Source organism: Hemiscyllium ocellatum, chromosome 4, assembly GCF_020745735.1.
Source record: "Hemiscyllium ocellatum isolate sHemOce1 chromosome 4, sHemOce1.pat.X.cur, whole genome shotgun sequence".
Taxonomy (NCBI): domain Eukaryota; kingdom Metazoa; phylum Chordata; class Chondrichthyes; order Orectolobiformes; family Hemiscylliidae; genus Hemiscyllium; species Hemiscyllium ocellatum.
In genome coordinates this window covers 90,209,053-90,234,612 of record NC_083404.1, presented here as the reverse complement: position 1 = coordinate 90,234,612, position 25,560 = coordinate 90,209,053, and the positions used below count along the sequence as shown (strand labels likewise).

At 38.4% G+C, this 25,560-nt stretch overlaps 1 protein-coding gene across 3 annotated transcripts in view; it reads left to right on the top strand.

Moving 5' to 3' along the window:
- myom1b (myomesin 1b) overlaps nucleotides 1-24,834 on the top strand; it is a 138,975-nt gene extending 114,141 nt beyond the window's left edge. For all 3 annotated transcript variants that reach the window (XM_060823612.1, XM_060823613.1, XM_060823614.1), the window contains 9 exons: nucleotides 6,792-6,905; nucleotides 9,789-9,876; nucleotides 18,349-18,387; nucleotides 18,486-18,591; nucleotides 18,867-19,030; nucleotides 20,450-20,486; nucleotides 22,895-22,917; nucleotides 23,719-23,774; nucleotides 24,185-24,834. In XM_060823612.1, coding sequence (XP_060679595.1) covers nucleotides 6,792-6,905; nucleotides 9,789-9,876; nucleotides 18,349-18,387; nucleotides 18,486-18,591; nucleotides 18,867-19,030; nucleotides 20,450-20,486; nucleotides 22,895-22,917; nucleotides 23,719-23,774; nucleotides 24,185-24,469 — 912 coding nt within the window. In that variant the 3' untranslated portion in view covers nucleotides 24,470-24,834. The remainder of the gene's footprint in view (nucleotides 1-6,791; nucleotides 6,906-9,788; nucleotides 9,877-18,348; nucleotides 18,388-18,485; nucleotides 18,592-18,866; nucleotides 19,031-20,449; nucleotides 20,487-22,894; nucleotides 22,918-23,718; nucleotides 23,775-24,184) is intronic.
- The last annotated feature ends 726 nt before the right edge of the window (nucleotides 24,835-25,560 follow it).

Below are 25,560 nucleotides of genomic sequence, written 5' to 3'. Positions count from 1 at the left end.
GTTCTATGATGGCAGATGTGTCCAACCAAATATGGTTTGGCACATTTAAATTATGCAGCCATAAGGTCATATTATCATATTTTCTCTTTGGAAGGTGCTATTACTTATATAGTATGCAGTATGAATAACCCAAAGAGGATAATAAATGCAATATAAGGTGATAAAGTACTAATTCCACAATGTTCCCCCATCTATCTCCCATATCATTGCCGCAAAAATTGCCCTGTTGAGATTTGTCAGCCCCGTTTCAAAATCTGCATTGACCTTCCAGCAATTTTCTCTTTTTCTAAATACATGTAATTTTATTCTTATTTAAAGACTTTAAAAATTCTTGTGCCATAGTTAAGCTAACTGTCCTGTAGTTAACCAGAGTGATGCTATCTTCCATCTAACAAATGGTGCCATTACGCAATTCTTCAGTTCCCTGAAGATCTTTTAGATCATGAACAATTTCCTCTATTGTCAACTTCAAAACCATAAATATACTCTGCCAAACTCTGGTGCTAAACTTAGGTGTTATTTTTCTCTATAATACTGATGATCTAATTAGGGTTTGGGGAGTTAACACTGTCAGGGTGCTGAGCTGTGGTTGGCATGGAAGGGTGTGCACTACTGGGAGAGAAAGTGAACATTGCTGGACAAAGGATATATTGTGAACCTCATTGGGGGTGCTGAACCGGGGCCAGGGATGCGGTAAACATTACTGGAAGGAGGTGAGCATTGACAGCGGGAGGGGAGTGTTGTTGAAAGGTGTGTGAACATTGTGGAGAGTGAGGTGGTGAACATTATCAGAGCATTGTCTGATGGATGGAGCAAAGTTGACAGGGGAGTGAACATGGTGTGGAGAGGGTTACACATTGTCATGGTGCTGGAGGCTTTAACACAGCAGTTAATCTCCTTATAGTTATTATCCTCAGCAGGCTTTATATCAGCTAGTAAAAAGTACTAATTGAGTCAGTCAAAAGACCAGGGTAAATACAATTTATACAATCCAAACCTCAGTAGTTCTGGCCATCCCATTCCATTGTTAGGAGGAATCATGCAGCAATTCTTGCAGGGGAAATTAGCATCAGAACTTCCTCAAACCTGGAGGCTTATCAGTGACTTAAGTGGAGCCACTCACTACACCCCATTATGGATGATTTAATCCATTATTTTCACACATGTTCCTTTTTAAATTGCTGTAAATTCCTATGCTGCAGCAGCAATATTTTCCCACATCAGCACTCACCCATCCTCCCAGGGTGAATTTCAAAATGAAAGGTTAAACTCTGGGAGTACACCTTACAAAATTCAGTGAGGTACAATCCCAGGGATAGGGTCAGTGTCTGGTTAAACATCTTGACTCAAAACTTGCAATTACATGTTAATGTCAGTGATAGTGCCAAAACAAAAATGTATGCTCCAAAGCATGGAGTAACCTGGAGTGCATAACACTAAAAGAGTTTAAAGGCTTCAGCAGCTTTAGTATTTTTAATACTGTTTGTTTGCATTCATAGTTATCATTAGATCAAATTTCTCATGGCTAAGGGAAATATCTGTTAATCCCCACAGCTCCCCGGAGTACATGAAATTTAAACCTGTTGATTAATCTGCCACAAAGGCTTTCAATGTCTGATTTGTATGGCGCAGCATTGGTTTCCACTGAGTGAGTGTGCAAGGTCTGGGATTTTGATGCATCATGTACACTAGGATACCTGAGATTTAGTTTTAGTAAATCATGGGGATACATTATATCTTGGGCATTCACCTGTGAGGGCAAACCAGTCTCTTCCTTGGATTCATCTACCTGAACTTTGAACTCCTCAGTATAATCAAGATGATGGGCAATAATGTACATTCATCCTCCAATTGTTTGAAATCATTCTCACTGGTTTGTAGCTAATTGATTTAAAAAATTTAGGAATGGACATTTCAACCTTCAAGCCTATTCCACCATTCAATGTCATTATGAATGATCTGTAATCATTTGTCCCATATCCTTTCATACCTTGATCATCAAAAATCTATCAATCTTAGATTAACAATTAACAAATAACAGGCTGCAGTTTCATTTGCTTCCACTCTGATTCCATGATTCTGACATGTTAAGTCCACACCGTGTCTTGCACGTGCTGCTATGTGCTTTAAGGGCACAAATTATTTATTTGATGGTTTCTCTTGAGGCTTTAATTTTGCTCAGTGCATTCTCGACCATGTCTCTAGATGTGTTCAGTGCCTTCCTGAGTGAATGCTCTCCATTTGGTGATCACAAGTCAGAGTATCCCAAGGGACAGCAGAAATATTTGATTGCTTCATAGATGCTTTGAAAGATCTCCAAAGCCTTTCTACTCCCTCCTAGGATTGTCCTGCCAACACCAAGTTCCAAATGCATAATTGTTGCTGATGCCAGATACACGAATGATAAGTATCACATAGTAGAGCTAGTTTGGAATAATTAGTGCCTCAGTGCTAGACATGTTGAATTAGGAAAACACAACATGCTTGAACATGGTTTTAGAGGATCTTGTTACGGGTACCGATGGTGGTTCTTTTCCAGTATTCTGAGGAACTTGCGGTCGACTGTCAAAATCTCCAAATCAAAAGGCCCCTTGCTGAGATATTTGTATCATCGATAGTCAAAAATGAGGTGCTGAAAGACTGGAGGTTAGCTAACGTGGTGCCACTATTTAAGAACGGTGGTAAGGAAAAGCCAGGGAACTATAGACCAGTGAACCTGACATTGATGATGGGCAAATTGTTGGAGGGAATCCTGAGGGATAGGATTTACATGTATTTGGAAAGTCAAAGATTGTTTAGAAATAGTCAATATGGCTTTGTGCACAGGAAATCATGACTCACTAATTGAGCTTTTTGAAGAAGTTAAAAAAGAGGATTTATGATGCAGAGCAGCGCACATGATCTATATGGACTTCAGTAAGGCGTTCGACAAGATTCCTCATGGTAGACTGGTTAGCAAGATTAGATCACATGGAATTTAGAGAGAACTAGTTATTTGGATCCAAAATTGGTAGAAGACAGATGATGGTGTTGGAGGGTTGGCTTTTCTAAGTGGAGACCTGTGACCAGTGGTGTGCCACAAAGATCTGCTGAGTCCACTGCCGTTCATCATTTATAGAAATGATTTGGATGTGAACATAGGAAGTATAGTTAGTAAGTTTGACATAAGACATAAAAATTGGAGTGTAGTGGACAGTGAAGAAGATTATGGGTGGCACAGTGGTTAGCACTGCTACCTCACAGTGCCAGAGACCCGGGTTCAATTCCCGCCTCAGGTGACTCTCTATGTGGAGTTTGCACATTCTCCCTGAGTCTGTGTGGGTTTCCTCCCACAATCCAAAAACGTGTAGGTTAGGTGAATTGGCCATGCTAAATTGCCTGTAGTGTCAGGTGAAGGGGTAAATGTAAGGGAATGGGTCTGGGTGGGTTGCTTTTTGGCAGGTCGGTGTGGACTTGTTGGGCCAAAGGGCCTGTTTCCTCACTGTAAGTAATCTAATTACCTCAGAGTACAACTGGATGTTGATCAGACGAACCAATGGGCTGAGGACTGGCAGATGGAGTTTAATTTAGATAAATGTGAAGTGCTGCATTTTGGAAAGGCAAATCAGGGCAGGACTTATAAACTTACTGGTAAGGCCCTGGAGAGTGTTGCTGAACAAAGACACTTGGAGTGCAGGTTCAAGTATCCTTGAAAGTAGAGTCACAGACAGATATGATAGTGAAGAAGATGTTTGGTATGCTTTCCTTTATTGGTCAGAGCATTGAGTACAGGAGTTAAGTGGTCATGTTGTAGCTGCACAGGACATTGGTTGAGGCCACTTTTGGAATATTGCGGGCAATTCTTGTCTCCCTCCTATTGGAAGGATGTTGTGAAACTTTAAAGGGTTATGGAAGTTACTCTGGCAGTTATGTAGTTAATTTAGTGTTTTAATGCATGCCCGGGATCATATTACAGGGCTCCTGTAACAGATAATGATAGTGTACTGTGATAGTTTAAGTGTAATGTAGGGAACCAATGTGGTAGATGATGATTAGTTTATAAAGACAAAGCAAGCCAGTATGATTGGTTATGCTAATGTTATCCAATAAGCGCGGGAACAACAACTGTATATACTGCAGTGAGACAAAGGATTGGGGGCAGATGGGGAAGACATTTTCTGGCTGTCACAGCTTTGATTTGGCAGATTAAAGTTTAATTTCATAAAGGATTTTCTTCATCTCCTGGTAATTTGTTTTGCAGAATATTGAATGATTCTTCCACAACATGTTCAGAAAAGATTTGCAAGGATGTTGCCAGGGTTGGAGGATTTGAGCTATAGGGAGAGGCTGAACAGGCTGGGGCTGTTTTCCCTGGAGCGTCAGAGGCTGAGGGGTGACCTTATAGAGATTTATAAAATCATGAGAGGCATGGATAGGATAAATAGACAAGATCTTTCCCAGGGGTGGAGGAGTCCAGAACTAAAGGGCATAGGTTTAAGGCGGGGAAAGATATAAAACAGGCCAAAGGGGCAGCTTTTTCACACAGATATTGTGCATGATTGGAATAAGCAACCAGAGGAAGTGGTGGAGGCTGGTACAATTACAACATTTAAAAGGGATCGGGATGGATATATGAATAGGAAGGGTTTCGAGGGTCATGGGCCAAGTGTTGGCAAATGGAACTAGATTAGTGTAGGATATCCAGTTGGCATGGGCAAGTTGGACTGATGAGTCTGTTTCTGTGCTGTACTTCTCTATGACTCTCTGATTCTGAGAGTGTGGGCTTCACTCTTGCTTAGTAAACTATTAACTCAGTCTGAGGTTTGAGATCCTGGTCCCCAAATACTTATTTCTTTAGTCATCTAAAGACTTCATTGGCACATTGGAGGAAATGTTGGATTTCATTGTCAGAGAATACTATCATGTTACTCTGGTAGAAAGAGACAATAACAGGGCCAGATCTTGGGTGGAATTTTCTGTTTTAAAGACTAAATATGGGACTGGTGTGAAGGTGTTCCACTTGGGAGTATGTCGGGTTTTCCCACATGATTACATTCTCAGCTCATTACATATGCTACACATGTAAAACACTAAAGTTTCTGAGCTGCAAGTTCAGAAGCCCGCTGACTTTCTGCATTCCAATATCCTGGAGTCATATTTTAAAGGCATCCACACTGAATTGCTCTGTCAGAAATCTAAGAGCGTTAATCAACCCTGGTCATCAATCCCACACACCCATAGGGCTTTTGAAGACCATGTAAAAATAAATACTTTAGCAGTGCCTCCCTAGCCGTTCTCCTGAAGGTGTTCCAGGACAGAAAGGGGATTTGTTTTCCATGGATGGTATTAAAATCCCAGTTGATGTTAATGCAGGACGTGTCAGATCCCAGATTGAAATTTGACTTGTTAAATTCTAATTTTATTGAACCATGGAACTCAGTTACAGAATACCTTCAGAACAGGCTGCAAGTATTCTTCCAGCTCAAAGAAAAAATAGGTATTCAACAAGAAAGGCATGGGCCTATTTTTTTCAAGGACTGGCAATCATAGTCAGTTTGTGTCACAGTTTTTTTATGTTAAGAAAACTCTGTATTCCAGACATGAGATTCTCATCATGGCTCCTTAATAAATGCAGAGCATACCTCATAGTAGTCACAGGAAGTCAGACCACATACCCCCTTTCTACAGCACTAGATGCTTTATTCTGTGGTTTAAATGTCCAGCATCAGAGATAAACTCCTTAACAGCTCCTGTGATAGGCCAAATTCATAAGATAGAAGTGTGAGATTTGGGTGCCTAGAGGGTACGGTGATGGGGTGCCAGGTAAGTAGGATTCCAGGTAAGTAGGGTGACAAGTGGGAAGCGGGCCAGGGAAGTGATGATAGGTCAACCAAGGTGGTTGGGAGATATCAGTTCTGGAGAAAAAGCGTGCTATTGGGTCCTGTGTGGTAGGGGATTTGTCTGGTCCAATGGTGTGAGGCAAGATCTTGTCAGATTTCTGGAGGGAGTGATGGGGATGGGGTAAGTATTGTTGGCACCAACATCGGTAGATGGTGTCAGGTCCAGGAGCCAATGCATTATGTGGTAGAGGAAACAGGAGCTAGGTCTAGAGTTGATGGAGTGGGTTTCAGGGCCCAGGGAGAGAGGGGGATGTCAGTCTGACGGCATCAATAGGATCAAATCCAGGGCAGAAGGTACAGGTTTCAGGTCCTGGGAAAGAGGGTTCTGGCAGTTCTGGGACCAATGTACTTTTTCTTTCCTCCCCAGCTCCAGGAATTGCATTGAAAAGGCACCTGTACAGAACTTTTTTCTCTTTAACCCAACAGTATCACTCAACCTCTGCACATCATGTGTACCCACCCTCGACGATGTCAGAGACCAGGCAAAAAAAGCAATGTCATCTGGCTTCTGAAAATGAGTGAATCCTCCGTCAGGTTAAGGACACGTGAATTTACAGCTTAGGAAAATGAGGCTTGTAGATGTATTAGGGAGTCTGAAAAAGGAAACTGTAATGGAAATCCACCAAAACAAATCATATAATGTCAGCCTTTCAGGGATTTACACAGTTTACAGGCGAACTTATGTTTAGAGAACTGGAACACAGTATGAAATTAGAGACTTACTAATACTAATACAAACATAAATCAATATGGGTCAGTATCAAGGATTAATCGTGAGAAAATGGTTTGGTTCCAAATTTGGTAAGAGAACGCTAACAAACTGAGAAGCCAAATGCAACGTTTTTGGAAAAATTTAGAATAAGGGATGAATCAAACCAACCCCGAATGTAATTTTTCTTTCTTTCTACTTAGGTGGCTAACATTAAAAAAGAGACCTCAATCATCTGGTACAAGGATGATAGAGAGATAATGTTTGATGAGAAGCATGACTTCAAGGATGGAGTGTGTACTTTGCTGGTTCAACAGGTACAGAGATAATGTTTATTTAATCACTGAGGCTTTGTCCGTTTGTAGCAGAAATTGAAGCTGAACGCTTCAATCAAAGCAAAAAAAAAACTTTCCTTTAGTTTAACCAAATTTGGAATAGAAAACTCCATCAATAAGAGATGAAAACTCACATGTGGTGTGCAACATAGCAATAAAGATGGCTAGAAAACCTCAGCATCATGTGAAAATCGGACCAGACCTGGAATATTGGGCCTCCATGCAGAAGAGCAGCTGTGATTTAAAGCCCATCTCACAAGGTTATAATGTCAAAGGGACAGAAGTGGACTGTTGGGATTCCTTAAAACTCTTTAATTTATAGTAGCTTCTGGCTTATCTGTGTTCTTATCAATGGATAGCTAGAAGTTGTACCTAAGGAAGTCTCCAGGCTTGGGAGACCCCTGAAAGCATTTAATAATCCCTCCACCATATTAGCAATAACTATTTAAGATGCTTTGATGTGCTTCTTATTCTCCACCTCTCTCACACCTTGAATAGCAACACCTGAGAGTGAACTGCTAACTGGCCATGACTACTGATAAAGCTCACAAAAGCAGGGCGATGATAGCCTAGTGGTATTATCGCTAGACTGCTGATCCAGAGACCCAGGTCATGTTCTGAAAGATTCAGGTTCAAACCTTGCTAGGGTAAATGCTGAAATTTGAATTCAACAATAATCTGGAATAAAGAGTCTAACAATAAGTGTGAATCCATTGTTGATTTTCTTTTAGGAAAAACCCACCTGGTTCACTCATGTCTTTCAGGGAGGAAACCCATCCTTACCTGGTCTGGCCTACATGTGGCTCCAGACCACATAGCAATGTGGTTGACTCTTAACTGCCCTCTGGGCAATTAGAAATGGGCAATAAATGCTGGTCTAGTCAGCGATGAGCTCATCCCATGAATGAATTAAAAAAAAAGGTTTGGTTTCTTCCCCCATATTTCAGCCATTTACAGTGCTTCACTCAGAGCTGCTCATTTTGCAAGTGATGGAATGAATTCTATCCTGAAGCTATAGGGTTACCACACCCTGGTGGACTTGAAGTGCAAGGACATAGAGTTAAAATTGAAATGGAAATGTACACATTCGATTCCAAACCAAATCTGACTATCTTCAAATTTAGTTTGCAGACAGCACAAACAATGACCCCACTCTCTAAATGTTGCAATCAAATTATCCCACATATATTTTAACTTATTGAGGAAGCAAAGATATGATGTACTATGCAGTACAACTGGTACATTTTTGCTGTGATTGATATGCCACCACAGTTTCCATGTCATTACATTGATGGCGTTAACTGCATCATTAATAAACATGCCAACTGTGGGTTAGGTCTTTCTCATTGTGCGGAAGGAAAACTTAGCAGGTGTTCAAGAATTTGTTTACCTCCTTGTAACCGATTATGAATAATAGTAACAATGAAATCAGATTCATAATGAGCCATAGTACATAAAGGATATGGGCCAGTGACCCCAAGATAAGTAAGCACATCAATTGTCAAGAGGACCAAGAGTATCTGTAAAGAGATAACGATAAGTAAAATGAGTGGGCAAAAAGTTTGCAAATGTAACTTCATGAAAATATGAACTGGTCCACTTAGGAAAATAGAAAAGCAGTATTATATACCAATGAAATGGAAAGGGATGGCAAATCTTAGTTGATGCCCTGGTATCTGACAAAAAAGTTGGAATACAGGCGAAGCAAATGATTAGGAAGGCAAATGGAACATTACAAGGCAAAATGGAATGTAAAAGTAGGGAAGTTTTACTGCAGCTGTACAGTGCCTTGTTAAAACTGTGTATTGAGTACTGTGTACAATTTTGACCTCTTTACTGAAAGAAAATATAATTCTTTTTGAAGCAGTTTAGACAAGGTTTATATAGCTCATTCCTGGGATGAAGGGTTTAATTGCATGAAGAAAGATGAACGGGTTAGACCTGTATCCATTGGGAGTTTCAAAGAATCAGAGGTGATTTTCAAAACTATAAGATTCTGAGGTACCTTGATAGGTTGGAAGTCAGGAAGATGTTTTCTCTTGCTTGGGAGATTCAAACTTGGTGACATAGATTGAAGGTGGAGATTATTTTCTATGTTAGGGGTTATTAAATATGTGAAATTCTCTTCCTTTATAAGTAGTGGAGACTGAATATTTGTATGCATTTAAGGCAATGTTAGATAGACAAGCAAGTCAAGGATTTTTGGAGTGAGGATAGACAGGAAAGTAAAGCTGAGACATCAACAAAATCAACCATGATCTCATTGAGCTCAAAGAGCTGTATAGCCTACTCCCAAGTTTTTACAGGTTTCTGCCTCTATAGGCGAGAGATTATTGGTTATATCGTTTGAGGAACACCAATCAACATTAAGCATGGGACACGGTCAGAAAGCAAGTTTCCATAAACACCAGCAAATCCATGCTATTGGCGTTATTCTGCATCACATTGTAGCCATTTAATCAACTGATCAGTGTTTAGGCTGCAGCTGGGTGTGGTGTGGAGAAAACAGAAAGTGGTGATTATCAGAGGGAGTCTGAGACTTTTACATGGCAGACAAATCAAATTATGTGAGCCAAAATATCTGCATAGTAATTTGTTGCACAACAAAATGTCACTGGGCATATTTTGCAACAAACGCAGTTCTATGGGAATGTTTCATATATTCATATAAACTTTCTCAGAAAAGTCATTGCAATGAAAAGGGCACAGAGAGATCCAGTATGAGCAGTATAATTGTTCATGTGGGAACATAGGGGGTCAGCAAACATATCTATAATTGCAAATGCTTCTGAGAGTTGAATGTAATTATGATTTGCGCAAACAGACACTATTGTTCCAATATTCTAACTTAAAATATACCAACAGTTTTCAAAGAAAGACGCTGGTGTTTATGAAATTGTGCTGAAGGATGACAGGGGAAGAGATTCAAGTACGCTCCGACTGCTTGAAAAAGGTAAGTTTGGCAGAGACTATTAATGTATCTGAATATTGGACAAATTTCTTCAACAAACCTTTGAAAGGTCCAATAAAACACAGCCTGAAGCAAAAAGACAAATGGGATCAAATTTATTGATATTAGCATCAATACAACTGAGTAGATTGGAGGCCAGCATTTAACCCTTTCCACTCACTGTGTGTAATTTAGATTGTGGATAAAATAGTACAATCATGTACAATATTATAACTATGTACTCATTTTTCAGTGGTGGCTGGGTGATATGCCATAGACAGGGAGTTGTTATTTGTAGGTATTTTCAGAGTTGTTAGCAGAGGTGGTATTTGAATCCAGGCCTCCTTATTCAGAGGCAATGATACTACTAATGTGCCACAAGAGCGCCTTCAGTTAGATTATGTTTTTTCTTTATTCAGAATTGCTATTACGCACAACTGAGTGACTTTCTCATGATCAAAATCACCAAGACTTTTTTTTTGTTCTTTTAACTACCACCAGTAATCACCCATGCAGCCAATTAAATACTTGCATGCAAAGCCTGTTAAGGGTAGTGCAAACCATCAAAAGTGAAGAAGAAGTAGGGAGAAAGGGAAGGGGTCTAATCAAAATGATGTTGGAAGGGGAGATAAAGCAGTATATCCCCTATGGTGTCCACCTCCCTCTAAATCAAGGGGCATTGAGAGCATTGATGGACACCGCGTGCTTCCACTCCAAGGACACCCAGGTACAAACATAACTGAGGAAAAGGGGCAGATAATTAGCAGAGATGACCCTGTACACAGCCCACTGCCTGGACCTGTTCATAGCCAATCAGGCTAGGCCCATGAGCAGACCCATGGGGAGACCTTCAAATCTGCCCACAGCCCTCCTGACCAAGTGCCCAAAGGTCAGGAGCATTCAGCTGAAGTGCAACCAAAACCACAAAAATGATTTTTCAAATAACTATATATGTGTGTGTGCCATTGCTCATGACAAATATTTGCAAGGTCCAGTGACTCCACAGCACGACAAAAAGATATTTTCTAATAAACCTATTCAGGGATGTTATTATACATCTCTGGAGCAGGAGGGACTTGAATCTGAGCCTCCTGGTCTAGGGATAGGGACACTACCACTGTATCACAAGAGTTCCATTTTATTATTTTTATTTTAGTTATATTTAATAGTATGCTGGTAATGAGCATTAAATGGGGATTCACATGAGCTCCTATAAATGGGAACAGATTGAAACTGTGATGGTTGTTGTTCTACTACTGCCCAATACCTTTAAAACAGCCAGACAACATCATGACGTGATACTTGAATAGAAACAGTCTCCATCTTATTCTCTCTCCATTCAGTCAGCCTATTAGTTGGCTGTTTTCAGTCACTTGTAAGCCAATCTGCTGGTCAGTCAGTTAGCCAGTCAACTACATAAATAGTGGCACAGTGGCTCAGTGGTTAGCACAGCTGCCTCACAGTGCCAGGGATCTGGACTTAATTCTCCCCCCATGCGACAGTCTGTTTGAAGTTTGTACTTTCTTCCCATATCTATGTGGGTTCTTCCCACAGTCCAAAGGCGTGCAGCTAAGTTGGATTGGCCATGGTAAATGAATGGATAGGGGGTGAGTCTGGTTGGGATGTTCTTTGGAGGGCCAGTGTATACTTGATGGGCTGAATGGCTTGCTTCTACATTGTAGGGATTCAATGTATAACATAGACAATACATGTAAGTTTGAGAAGTCCTATTAGTGTATATAGTTTGTTGTTAGTCAACTTCCAAGTATTTTAGAAGAATAAAAATAACCCAACACCTTATGATAACATAAGAGAAAACCACAATTAGATCAATGGTTTAAGTGGTGCATATGTAAATAAAGGTATCAAAGTGTGTCAAAGTTGATTTCAGTTCCAACCTGGACTAACTGGCTTTCTGCAGTATGGAATGGTAGCAGGGGTTGGGTGCTAATGATGAACTTTGTAAAATAAGCTCTCTTTTCTCTCAGAAAACTAAAATCCTAGTAACCTTCAGGGAAAATGTCAGAAAAGCAGCTTGAAATTATTGGGATAAGATTGCTGTTTAACATTCTCTCAGTGTTTGAATCATATGACCCGTGACTGAATAAACTGGATGTGTTGACATGGATTGTGATACTCTCAAAGAGAAAACAATGTACAAGTCTTTCCACAAGCAGTATAATCAGAAGTAAAGCATTTTGTGAAATGGATGTTTGCCAGTTGGATAGTGATGGAAATCTGGGCCTTCTATTTGGAAGAAATTTACAAAATATTTGTTAAAGGGGTCCTGGCATAATTCGATAATTTTTAAAAAAAATTGGTCGTTCTACAAAAGAGTGGTCATGGATTTTAACAGATTATAAAACAAATTGACAAAATTCCATTTGGAGATCATTGCTAATGTTTAATTGATTAGATTTTGCTGAGGTGTTTTATTTGGACAGTAAACATGTTCTAGCTGGTATTAAGAGAAGAGAAGGATGTTTGATCAAATGTCGACTGGCTTAAAAAAAACATCCTGGGGAAACAGACATTTCCTCCATGAAATAAATGAGGCATTCCACTTTGACGCAAAGAAGAGAAAACTGTGAATTTCAAAACTGTCCAGATTACAGACACAGGCATCAACGTACCGGGATGATTAAAAACAAGCAGTCCGCTGATTTGCAAATTGCTCATTCAAGACTTTAATGAGTCCCCTTAACAAAATCATCAGATTCCTCATATAATATTGGACAAGATATGAAGTTGGGTATCAAGAATTAAAGGTATCAATTGGGTCAATGAGCTGAAGGGTGTCAGATGGAGTTTAATTTGGATGTATGCAAGGTATTGCATTTTGATAAAACAAACAAAGGCAAGACTTAGACAATTAAAAGTTGGGCTTTGGGTAGTGCTGTAGAACAGAGACACCTAGGAGTTCAAATACATAATTCTTTCAAATTTACATCACATATAGATTGGGTGGTTAAGAAAGCATTTATCCTGCTTGCCTACATTGCTCAGTATAAGAGCTGGGTCATTATGTTGAGATTGTACTTTGGTGAGGCTTTTTCTGGAGTCCTGTGTCCAGTTCTGGTCTCCCTGTTATAGGGTATTACTCTGCCTGACCTGCTGTGCTTTTCCAGCACAATACTCTTGACTATTTACTAAACTGTTGCCAGGAATGGAGGGTTGAGTGTTAAGGAAAGGCTGAATAGACTGGGACCTTTTTCACTGGAGCATAGGAGGTTCAGAAGTGACCTTATAGAAGTTTATAAAATCATGAGGGGCATAGATAAGGTGAATGGCAGGTGTCTTTTCTCTAGGGTGGGGGATTTCAAGACAAAATTTTAAGTAGAAAGGAAAACGATTTTAAAAAGACATGAGGGGCGCGGAGAATGGTTCATGTGTGGAATGAACTTCCAGAGGAGGTTGTAGATGTGGACAAAGGTACAATGTTTATAAGGCATTTGGATAAGTTAATGAATAAGAAATGTTTGGAGAATATGTGCCAAGTGGGTGAACTAGGTTCTTTGGGATTATGGTTGACATAGTCTGGTTGGACTGAAGAGTCTACTAATAGGAGAAAATAATGAAATCTGCAAATATTATCAAAGGATTTCACTATGTCTAATCATAAGTTTTTCATCGACATGTGAATTTCACACGTTAGTTGGCATGGGTCTAAAGGTATGGAATAATGGCAAAAATATCTTGATCCTACGTTTTATCAACCTGGTGCGCAGATCTATTTCTTCTATAATAATGCAAGTTCAGAACAAAATAATTAACAAGTGCAAAAGAGCAGAGAAAGTACAGCAGCACACCTTATGATTGAAGATGAAGGGGAATTTGCCAATGACAAGGTTCAGAGACTTGTGGAAATAGAAGCATCATTGACATGAATACTGCAGCTGGACATCCTATCAGCAAAGGAATGTTGTGGTGATCAATGGAATGCTACATAAAACTATACCAATCAATGAGACTGCAAGTTAATAATTCCTCTTGCATGGGTAATTCATAGAAGTCCATTCCACATGGTTGAACAATGTAGTCCCTGTCCATATAAGGAAAATCCTAAATTATCTTCTGTTCTGTTCAATAGTCCCCTGCTCTGGAAGGTACAATATTGAGGTCCATTTCTTTTTCTGTACATTTAAATGCTTAACATTCCGGGAAATGAGCATTCATCAAAATTGAGATTTTGCAGAAAATCTGAGAACAGTGAGGCACTATATACAACAGAGACAGAATTTAATTCAAAAGATTTTATGCATTGCAATAGTACTGGTTTGCTCAATTGGCTGGACAGCTGATATGTAATACAGGGTGATGCCAACAGCATGGGTTCAATTTGTGTACTGACTGAGGTTACCATGAAGGATGGACGTTCTCAACCTTTCATTTTGTGTGCAGCATAGTGACCATCAGGTTAAATGACCACCAGTCATTAGAGCAATCCTATAGTCTGGTAAAACCATGGTTGCTTTACCTTTTTACTACAATAGGGAGAATACTATGGAAAGGATAGGCCCTGGTTAGATAATCAATCATGGTGGAAATACAATATTTCTCAAATATGGCAATCAAACTGTTAAGGTTCGGTTGTCATAATTAATAAGAATTAATAACAAAATCTCATACTCTGAGCAACTGATAGAAGTAATTTTATGCTACAAGTATTAATTTTGTTTGATAGTGAGTGATCTGAGGAACAGAATATAATAGACCAAGGGTTAGATAGTGGTAATGTCAGGGTTAAGCCACATAACAGAGCTGTCGCATTCACAGAGCAATCGCCCAGAGCTGATAATTCGGTGACATACATTTCAGGGGAGCTTAACTATTCAAGTGGCATAACAATTTTGGAAAGTGATTTAAAGTCTGGAAGTAATACTTGTGTCAGAAATTGATCAGGAACTGAAGAAAGAGCTTCCAGTAATACAAGAGAGTGATCATGGTTCATGATCCTGTGGATACACAAGTGGAATTAGAGGCTGAAATTTTATTAGTTAGACAATGAAATGAAGGATTCAAAACAGTCTCACAAAAGAACCATAAGCTGAAGTCTTCATGCTCAAGAGATTTTGATAACTATCAATAAACTTGAGGATCAACTATTAAAAGAAGCATAAAAGGAGAGTTAGACAGCTAGGCAGAGCTTGTTGTTTATTTTGAGATATCAGAAAAAGGTTAACCTTTCACAAATGTGGATTTGTACTGAAAAAACATTCTTCTTTATGGAGCTTACAATGTAAAAGCTAGATTAATTGCTAGTTGTTTGGAGTGTTACTGGGCAACACAGATGTAAGAATGCATTCTCCCACAACTATTACAAGAAGCATTAAAAATATTTTTGAGTATCTGTGACCACATTCACTGGAGAGGAGACCAATCAACATAAAAGCCACAATACTGCAGTGCAATACTTTTCAGAAAGAATTGTACCTGAAACTGCCTGAAGGGGCAGTCGGTGCAGAAGGAAAACTATGGAATCTCAATAAACATGACTGTCGCCTAGGTCATAGCCTTATTTTTGTTTTGGTGAAATGTGATTTCCTGTAAGTTGGTTTCATTATATTAAATCCAGACAGTTCAATGTATTATTGATACCATAGAGGAAAATGAAAACTTTCAATAATCTTGGTGTTAATAATTCACTGTCAGGTTGTATTGCAGAATTTGGGAAATGTGTTGATGTAGAATTTACATTTGGGAGTCAGGCTTTTAAATATATTCGATATTAAGCAAATTAAGTCTGGAATAACTTTATGGCAATAATCCTAGTTGGAGCATGTAATTCATATTCAAGGTAATTGTACAAAATTATCACTCAGACTGGACCAGATGCTAGCTTTAATCATTTGGATTTAAGAACTGCAATGAAATAACCTAAAATAAGAATGTTTTTATTTTATTTTTGTGCTTCCCATTTGAAGGCAGGCCTGACTCAGAGTGCTATGATCTCCACTGCTGGTAGGGTGAGGAGACAGGAACTGAATCCATCCCAACCGGCATGTGGATCAAAACACGTGCTGTTTGGATCAATCAAGCCACATCAGCCATTCAGCCAACTAAGCCAAAAATCCATCCCTGAAGTCCTGGTTGCTGTAGCAATATATAGTTTTATGTGTGGCTTGTTGCCATGGAGTTATGGATACTGATGTCAGAGATTCCAATTATTTTCCACCAGTTGGCCAACGAGGAATCTCTCCTGCTCTTCCTGCCTGCCATTGGTGTAGGTTAGAGGATTTTGCAGATTGATACTCAATAGCTGCATTATGAATACATTTTCCTTACCAATCATGTCTTAAAATAGGACTAGAATCTGGAGTTTCTGGCGCAGGCACAGAAACACAACACAACAGGTGCTGAAATAACTCCACAAAGGCTGGCAACATATCACCAAGTCATCTTTTACTTATATGTGCATAGTACTTGACACTGCTCTGGCTTCCTAAGAGCTAACACTCTGGGAGAACAAAACCTCTGATATTCTTATTTATGTCAGTCAGCCAGGGCTCCCTGATTGGACAAAATTAACAGACTCCAATCAGGGGACTACTATTCTATGAGGCCCATCCAGGTGAGCTCATTACAATCAGTACAACTGCACCACAAAATCTCTACAGAATATTAATAGGGCAATTAAAACATTAAGAAAATAAATCCAGATAAAGGTATTCTTAAGGTTGCATTCTTAAGTAATCCACAGAACACGAGAGTGGACTTTTTTGGCAATGCTCACTTGCGGGTCTCCTGATGTGTATTCCATTGCAGCAGGTTTATAATATTACTGATGAGTGAGGATGGAAAATACGAAACTTTAGCATGGGAAGCAAATTAAAAAAAGGTTGTTAGCTGCATTCTGGCTGTTAAAACTGGGTTCTTGTGGAAGCAGTGGATATGCATTTCAAATGTATTGAATATTTAAAGAGACTTTATATACAATGGACATACTGAAGTTTACATACACTGATTGAAATGTAGATCGCCATTTCTTGTGGGATAATGTAGACTCTAGAAAAAGTCTAGCTGGAAAAGGTTATGAATTGACATTGTTGGCTTAAATCAAATGCTACAAAGAAAATAATTCATAAAATTAAATTCAATCCATGATATCAACTGATGGTATTGTGTTGTGAAAAAATGCATATATGAAAAAATTGTTGCAAGACCAAGAAGGGTGTCTAGCAATGTAATGCATAGTACAGAATATAGAGATCATTGATTTAATTAGTTTTAAATAGTGGCTGTGTATATAAACTTTATTTCAAGAGAGAAAGGAATCTGTCACTTGTATCCTGATTGATTTTAATTGAGTGTGGGTAATGGGCATTAAATGGGGTTTCACTTATATTCTTGTGCCATGCATTTTTGTAAATGAGTGTTTTTAAATGTGTGCAAAGATTGGCCCTCTTTGTAACCTTCACCACTTTGCTTTGTAGGTCTAAGGTAAAGTGGCTATTGTCTTATGGACTGTTAGAGAGAGACAACTGGTAATGGGGTTTAACTCGAGGGTCACCGCGCCTTGAAAGAGAGGAGAAATTGAGAAGGACAGTCATTCACTTAACTTCAGCCAGTGCAAGAAGTGAACCCATACAGTTGGCATCACAATCTCAGTTGGCTAGGTGGCTGGTTTATTATGCAAAGTGCCACAGCATGGGTTGATCTCCCACACCAGCTGAGGTCACATCGAAAGATTCCCCCCTCACCTGAGGCATGCTGACCCTCAGATTAAGCCATCTTTTTTTAAAGAGAGCAGCCTTCTGGTCTGGTAAGGCTATGGCAATTTTACCTCTTGCAGAGACAAAGAGGCTGAGAAAAAGGGGCAAATGGCCTGATATTTACAGAAATGTGCAGTTGAAAGATAGTCATTAAAACAAATACAAATTTTAGATTAGATTCCCTACAGTATGGCAACAAGCCTTTTGGCCCAACAAGTCCACACCAACTCTCTGAAAAGCAACCCACCCAGACCTATTCCCCTACATTTACCTCTGACTAATGTACCTAACACTACGGGCAATTTAGCATGGCCAATTCACCTAACCTGCACATCTTTGGACTATGGGAGGAAAGCGGAGCACCCAGAGGAAACCCACGCAGACACAGGGAGAATGTGCAAACTCCACACAGACAGTCACCCAAGGTGGGAATCAAACCCAGGTTCCTGACACTATGAGGCAGCAATGCAAACCACTGAGCCACCATGCTCCCCAAATTTCTTACCTGCAGGCCTAAAACCTTTCAACTGGTGGCATTTATGAATGCTGCTTCACACTGGAAATATCTAGATGAGCAAATTAACATTTAGACATTGAATGGTATGCAGAGAAGTGGTAGAGAGGAAAGAGTTATTATCAAGAAGCAAAATGTGAAGCAGGAAAATCATGAAATTAAGAGTAACTGTAACCCTAACTGTAAGACACAATGTCATTGTAACCACAAAATCTGCTTTATCAAGCTTGTTTAACCTTAATGTTTCAGCTTTCGGTGATGTGATAAGTGAAGTTTGCCGTGCAGCTGGTGAGTATTCTGAACAGGAAGCCTTGCAATATATCTTCAACACTTTCTAGTGATTACTAATTGGGTATTGGAACTGAATGGTTCTGCTAACATTACAGCTCAGACTGCAACAGATTTGAAGGTACAGAGTACAGAGCATGGTATCAGAATCTACTCTTTTGTTACTTACTACCTGGACGATTTGAAGATCATCTGGTATCACAAGTAAGAGAGAACTTTCTTCTATATATTTAGCACTAGAAAATTGGGAGTAAAGTAAATTGGAGGTGCTGACTTCCATGTCCAACTCACCCCCTGGAAATGAAACTCATAAAACCTAGCCCTTTCTTGTAACAGTACTTAGTTTTACAGAGAAAGGATGTAGAGGTAGGAAGCTTTGTGCTTGTTATTGGAACTCATTTTATTAGATGTGAGACAATTGGAAATGAATCACATCCTAAAGTTTAGATAGTTTTAAAATGCCTGTTGTCTTTTTCCAGAGACACAAAGCTTGCATCCACAGACAGGGTAAAGAGTGGTGTTACAGGAGAGCAGCTCTGGCTGCAGATTAATGAACCCACTGAAAAGGATAAAGGCAGATACACTCTTGAACTCTTTGATGGAAAAGCCGGACACAAAAAATCAGTTGAACTATCAGGGACAGGTAAGAAAAACAGATCAACTTCCAGCATGGTTATTTGAATATTGTAATAAAGTGTTCCTATTCGTCCATCGTGAGATTATGCCAATGCAGCAGTTTAAGGGGAGGACTTTGGGCAGCAGATCTTGAATAAATGTCAGCTTGTCCGTGATTGTAGAATATTCCTCATATACCAGATTCAGGAATCTTTGCACAATAATAGCAGGTGTCTGTACCACGTATCACCTTAATATCTGAACTATGATGTCACGGTAGTTGAGATGAATAACTGGGAGTAAGGTGCTTACTGCCACACCAACATAGCTTTTTTGACTTGAGTTCTGTTGTTAAAAGGAATGTTTCCTCTTTCTGATGTTTGCAAAGTTTTGAAGGAAAATGTTTTGTAATCAATCTCAATGTATTTCTGGTGGACATTTCACATATGGAGATTATGAACATGAAGCATGTAATTATCAAATAGATACAGGACAAGTCTTTACAGTTGGGATTGAGGTCTGCTCAGGAAGCTTCTAATTGCCATGCAAATTAAGTGAGAACATTCAATATTAACATTAATAACTGTGGAGTTTTGAACACTACTTGGTTCATATTTATGTCATCTGGGTTATTATTTCGCAATCCCACCCACAGAATGTGTTAAAACTAACATTGTGCATTCAGAAAAAAAAATTAATGTTGTTTAAAATGTGTGGAAATAGCATTTTTAAACATTTTATTGAGGGAGATTTAGTTGTTTATGACTAGCACCATAATTAATGCCTCTGTTAAGATATAACTATTTGTTGCTTCTCACACACTACATATTGTGCCAAATGTCTCAAATTCCTTTGTTTGTGAGGCTTATCAGCATATCCAGCAAGATGAGGAGCATCAGAACTAAGAGAAGGCAATTCGGTTATTTGAGCCTGCCTGGCTTCTGTTGCTTAAATTACATAAATATCTTGTTTTAATGTCTTTGCTCTATTATCAGCTGTATAAAGATATAGCTTTCAATGAGAACAGTGTTTTTTTTCAGGGAAGTGCTTAAATTGAAGTACCTCTGTCTAATAATTTCAGCTTTCCCCTGATCTTTTGGTCATGTAGGCATGACGTTGATATGATAATTTCATGATGAATTAGTGCAGCGTTATGGAACATCACTCAACTATCTTCTTTTAGTTATTAAATCAGAGGTAGGATCTGTGAATACAAATGAAATTTGACAGTCGCAGCATTAATAAAGTAAACATATTTGGGTAGACCTATGATTGGGTGCGAGAGTGTAACATTGGCATTGCAGGTTGACAAGCACATTTCCATCAATAGAAATGAAAGTCATACAAAGTTTTGTATCCACCAGAAATTGCAATGGCTTTTGTTACAACATAGTTAGTGAACTAGTTTGCTACATATTTATCTAAATAACATCTCTCTTCTTTAAAGTTTTTGATGAAGCCTTTGCAGAATTCCAGAGGCTGAAGTAAGTACACTGATTTTACTAAAAATTGTTTATGTGCAATGTTTACACTTTAAAAATATCTTTCTCCAAACCATCCTAAAGTGCTGGCTGCCTTCAGCACTTCATTTTCTAATGTGTGAGCTTAGGCCCTATCAGACTTACATATAAATAGACACTTTGTAGAGTTTAAGCCAATATCTAACACAACTTAAAAATGTTGAATAGGTTATAGTGTTCTTTTTCTTAACACATTGAAAATATATTAAAAGATCTTAATGAGATTTTCCATTAAGTTTACCTGTAATACCTATTTTCCTGTATTTATGATTTGGAGATGCCAGTGTTGGACTGGGGTGTACAAAGTTAAAAATCACATAACACCAGGTTATAGTCCAACAGGTTTAATTGGAAGCACACTAGCTTTCCTGTAGGTGGTGATATAATGCCAGTTTTTAGTGTTATTTTGCTGATGTTAGGAACACCTTAGTGAAGCAGTCTATCATTTTGGCCTATGGCAATTTTTGTATCTTCTGCACTTCAGAACACAGTTTCATTTAACTGTTTTAGAAGTTATTAAACCATTCCATCAATTCAACTAGGTTTGTAGTATAGCAATGACCACTCAGACCTACATAGCTAATGTTCCAACTTTTCACAAGTATTCACGGAAACAATGTGAAAACTTGTGTTCCAGCATCTGATAGCCAGAGGACACCACCACCCATCAAGCCTTAATAGGCACACAAAATTCTTTCACATCCTGAAAATGTTGGAAACGAACACACCCAGGCTGTAATGTCTGGTCACAACAAGCAGATACCCTGCTGGACAGAGTAACCAAGGAAGAGTAAACTTGCATTTATATGGCACCTTCCACATCCTCAGGACAGCCAGAAGTATTTTATAGGCAAAAATTTCTTCAAAGTGTAATCATTGGAAGTGTAATTACAAGGAAATCCAACAGCTAATATATGCTGCTGTGATGAACAGCAAAGACGTAAATGATGTGGCAACTTGCTTCATGTATTGCTTGAGAAGTATATATTGGCCAAGACATCAGGAGCCTTTCCTGCACTTTTAAAATATTTTATGAGAGACTGCACCATGTCGGAGAAGTTGCACTACTCTCTCAGTTATGGTTCAGCTTTTCACTTGTGTTCTTTGACACAGAAGCAAAAGTGATTCAATGAAGTAGCGCTTATAACTGTAAGAATCAGAACCCCCATCTCTCAGCACATCATTTCCACTAGGCCCACAGGCAGTGCTGAACAGCAGGTTTTCTAAATTCTCCATTACTTTATTCCAGCCGCATTGATTTGCATCTGTATATTTGAAAGAGGTGACAGTACGTCTTAGAAGTCTTGCATACCAATTTTCCACATACAAATTCAAAACGTGGGGGGAAAGCATGTTCCCTGACTATTTTTTAAAAAATGATTGACAATGGATGTGCAGTGGGGCATTGGAATGGTGGAGATGTGAAGGCATTTAGAACAACTATGCACAATTCTAAATTTGCAACTCACATTATTCACTTTCCATAAGTTATTTGGTTCTGAGCCCATCAGGTGACCATGTGCATGTTTTTTCAATAATTGATGTGAAATGGTAGTTTGAATCAACACAACTTTGCACTTCCTAATTTTAGCTCTTATAAATGATGCCCAGGCTTAAATGAGCTAGCACAACATGTACCAGAGATTGAGCGTTCAACCATCCCGGTCTGTTTCAATAATCTATTCACATGAGCATGCAAAACATCAGACAGGAAAAGAATTATTGGTTTATCTTAACTTGTTGCATATAGTTGTGATGCCATGTCTATTTCTTTAAAATACTCCATAGCCTTCAGGCACAATATAGTCTATGAGGTGAGGTGAAAATAAACATCAAAACCTAAGGCCAATTACGTGAAAGAAAAAAATGAAATGTTTGGATTTTTTTTAGATGTTTCAATTAATTCCAAGAGGTTAAATTGACCATGAGAATGTACCATTTTGAACCTACCTTTTATATAATGTGATCAATGTCATTGGAGAAGCAGTGAACACTTTTTTAGTGGTTTAACATGGGTCTTGCACCACAGTAAATAGGTAATAACCATAAGTCAGGTAAACAATTATAGTCACCTCATGGAAGTATAATTTGTTACTATATTTGTCTAATGTTTTAAAATATCTCAGAAGTTTTTGCATTCAGTCAGACACAGGGAAGAGACATCGCGCCAATAATAGCTTCCCAAGTGTCCCTTAATGGAGTTCTATTTTTAATAGAAAAGTCAAGCAGAGATTTGTGTTTATGGAGTCACAGTTATGATGTTATCAAAATATATTTATCATTATCAGTGTGTATGTATATAATTATTTCAATGCAGATTAACACATTTGCCTTAATTTATTTTTCACTTTTTTCTCATCTTTAATAAACAGACAGGCAGCAATTGCTGAAAAAAGTGAGTATCATGTCATCAGATATTTTATAAAGAAACCATGAATATTTTAATATATTTAAATTATAGTATTAATTAGTGAACTGATTAGATAAATGATATAGATGCACTTAAAATTTCAATCTTTTATGAAGATATAAGTTGATTATTTTCTATGAAGTGCAACAATTTCTGGATGAAGGTTTGCTCACTGATCTGGAAGCTTCATTTCTAGATGTTTCATCACGCTAATAGGTAACATCTTCAGTGGGCATCCAGGCAAAGCACGGTTCACAGTTCTTCGCCTGGAGGCCCACTGAAGATGTTACCTAGTAAGGTGACGAAATGTCTGGAAATGAACCTTCCCGCTCAGTGAGCAAACCCACATCCAGAACCTCAACCTGAGCTACAAATCTTCTCAAAACTCACTACGATGCAACAATTTTGTTGAACCATAAATAGGAACAGAAGGCCATTTAGCTCTTGAGTTTATTCTACTATTCAGCAAGATCACTTCAATGATATATCCGTAGCTTTGCAATTTCTTTCTGAGATACCCATTTGGGAATATAAGAATGGATTGTGATTGACTTACCACCCAACATTTCATTGTTCAACATTGGAAAAGCATCTGATGCCCACATATTCTCTCTAAAATGACACATTGGAGAATGGGAATGAAGCTTGCATTTTCTACTGTTTGTTACTATCCATGCTGAGTTTCTATAGTACTTCTCTTTGTAAGTAATTCTGTAATTTTAACATTAACACTTTAAGATGTACTTTTGTGTCAGATCTAAGAGAATTTATTTTTCTCTCTGATAGATCGTGCTCGTGTTATCGGAGGTTTGCCTGATGTTGTTACAATTCAAGAAGGAAAGGTAACTAAAAACTGTAGTTTACTGAAACTATAAATGCTGTAAATATAACATCCACCATATTTTTGTTTCATTTTAAGGAAGGTAAATGCTGTCAGATTGTTAGCTGGCAATTATGATGTTGTCCTACACCCTTTTCACAATAAAAAACTCATCTCGTAATTTGGTGGCAAAATTTTTAAAGGTTTTATTGTTATTACTGATCATAGAAATGATGTAATCTGTTTTGAGTTTGAGTGATCAACTGAAAACCTTTACAGCTAATTTCAAAACTCTAATTTCTGTTTCAGTGGGTGAAATCACATGCTGGAACAAATAAGATATTTTGGAGTCTGAAGTAACTTAATTTTGTTCTCTAATGGCTGTTCTTGGAATTGTTGAGGAAAAATATTGTTTTCTTATTTCTTTTTTAGTCACTTAACCTTACTTGTAATGTCTGGGGAGAACCTGCGCCTACAGTTTCCTGGCTGAAGAATGATAGAGAACTGCTAGGTGATGCTCATCTAATACTGAAGTTTGATTCAGGAAAATTTGCTTCCTTCACTATCACCGATGTCAGAACCACAGACTCTGGCAAATACAGCATCCTCGTAAAAAACAAATACGGCACTGAAACAGGCGACTTTACTGTAAGTGTTTTCATCCCTGAGGACGAAGAAGTACAAGTTGAACCGGAAAAAGCAGCAAAGAAAAAGTGAAGTGATTGTAATGAGAAAGATAGAAGTGAGCAAACAAGCTCAGGCTAACATATATTCTCAGTGGTGTGTAAGATTTGATGTGGAGGTTAGTTTATTGTTATATGAAGAGTAAAGGTGAGACTGGAGGAATGATTTTCAAGCAGCAGTTTTAAAACTTTCATTGTCTGTACTAAACTAGTCACTGAGTGCATCTGAAGCATTGAGTTAGTGAAGTAGACTTCCTGTAGATAAGTTGTTAGCCCTCTGTTTCCTTTTGTGTCTCTAATTTCAATGTGAACACCAACTATGTTGATGCTGTAATCAATAAAATCCCATAGCAATACATGAATAAATGGTGCACATATCTTTCACACTTACCTCCACCTGTTCCACCGTGTCTTCTTTCAAGGAATGTTTTCACATTTGTTCACCACTTCTTTCTAATTCATTAACTCCTATGTTGTACTTTAAGTTACAGTGTCTCTTGCCCAACTCAATTACATCTGTAAAAATGAATATTTCTGCACTGCCAGGCACATATGGAAGTGTAACAGGTTCTGTCTGACTTGTCTTCACACACTTCCCATTTGATGAGTTGAAGTCTACTCTGCCATTTTTGATGGGTTCTCTGTGATTAGATTTCTAAATTCTTTGGTATGTTGCCATACTTGAGCTCCAGACTACTGAATTTGCTTCTGGAGACGGCCTACTGTATGACTCAATAACATAAAAAAAGGAACTTGGGCCATCTACAAAATATGCATAACTCATAGAAGAAGTGATAGAGATTCAAACATGTTAAACGATTCCATATTTCAAAGATAGACTAGTACAAATGTCAAAAAGGGACACTGTAATTTTAGTTTATTCAACATTGGAGCAGCAATCTGTACAAATTCATATGATTTAACTCTTGTTTGCCACTAGTAATTCTTTGTGTGTATCTATTTAAGCAATGCAATCTATCCTCCAGTGGTTTCCTGTAGTAAATGTGGTTTAATCTACGTGGATGGGTGTTCTCTATGAGTCATACTGAATTGAGGGTTTTTCTTTGGTAAAGTGACAGCTCTGCTTTAAAATTTCAGAAAAGAAACATTGATAGTTGTTATATT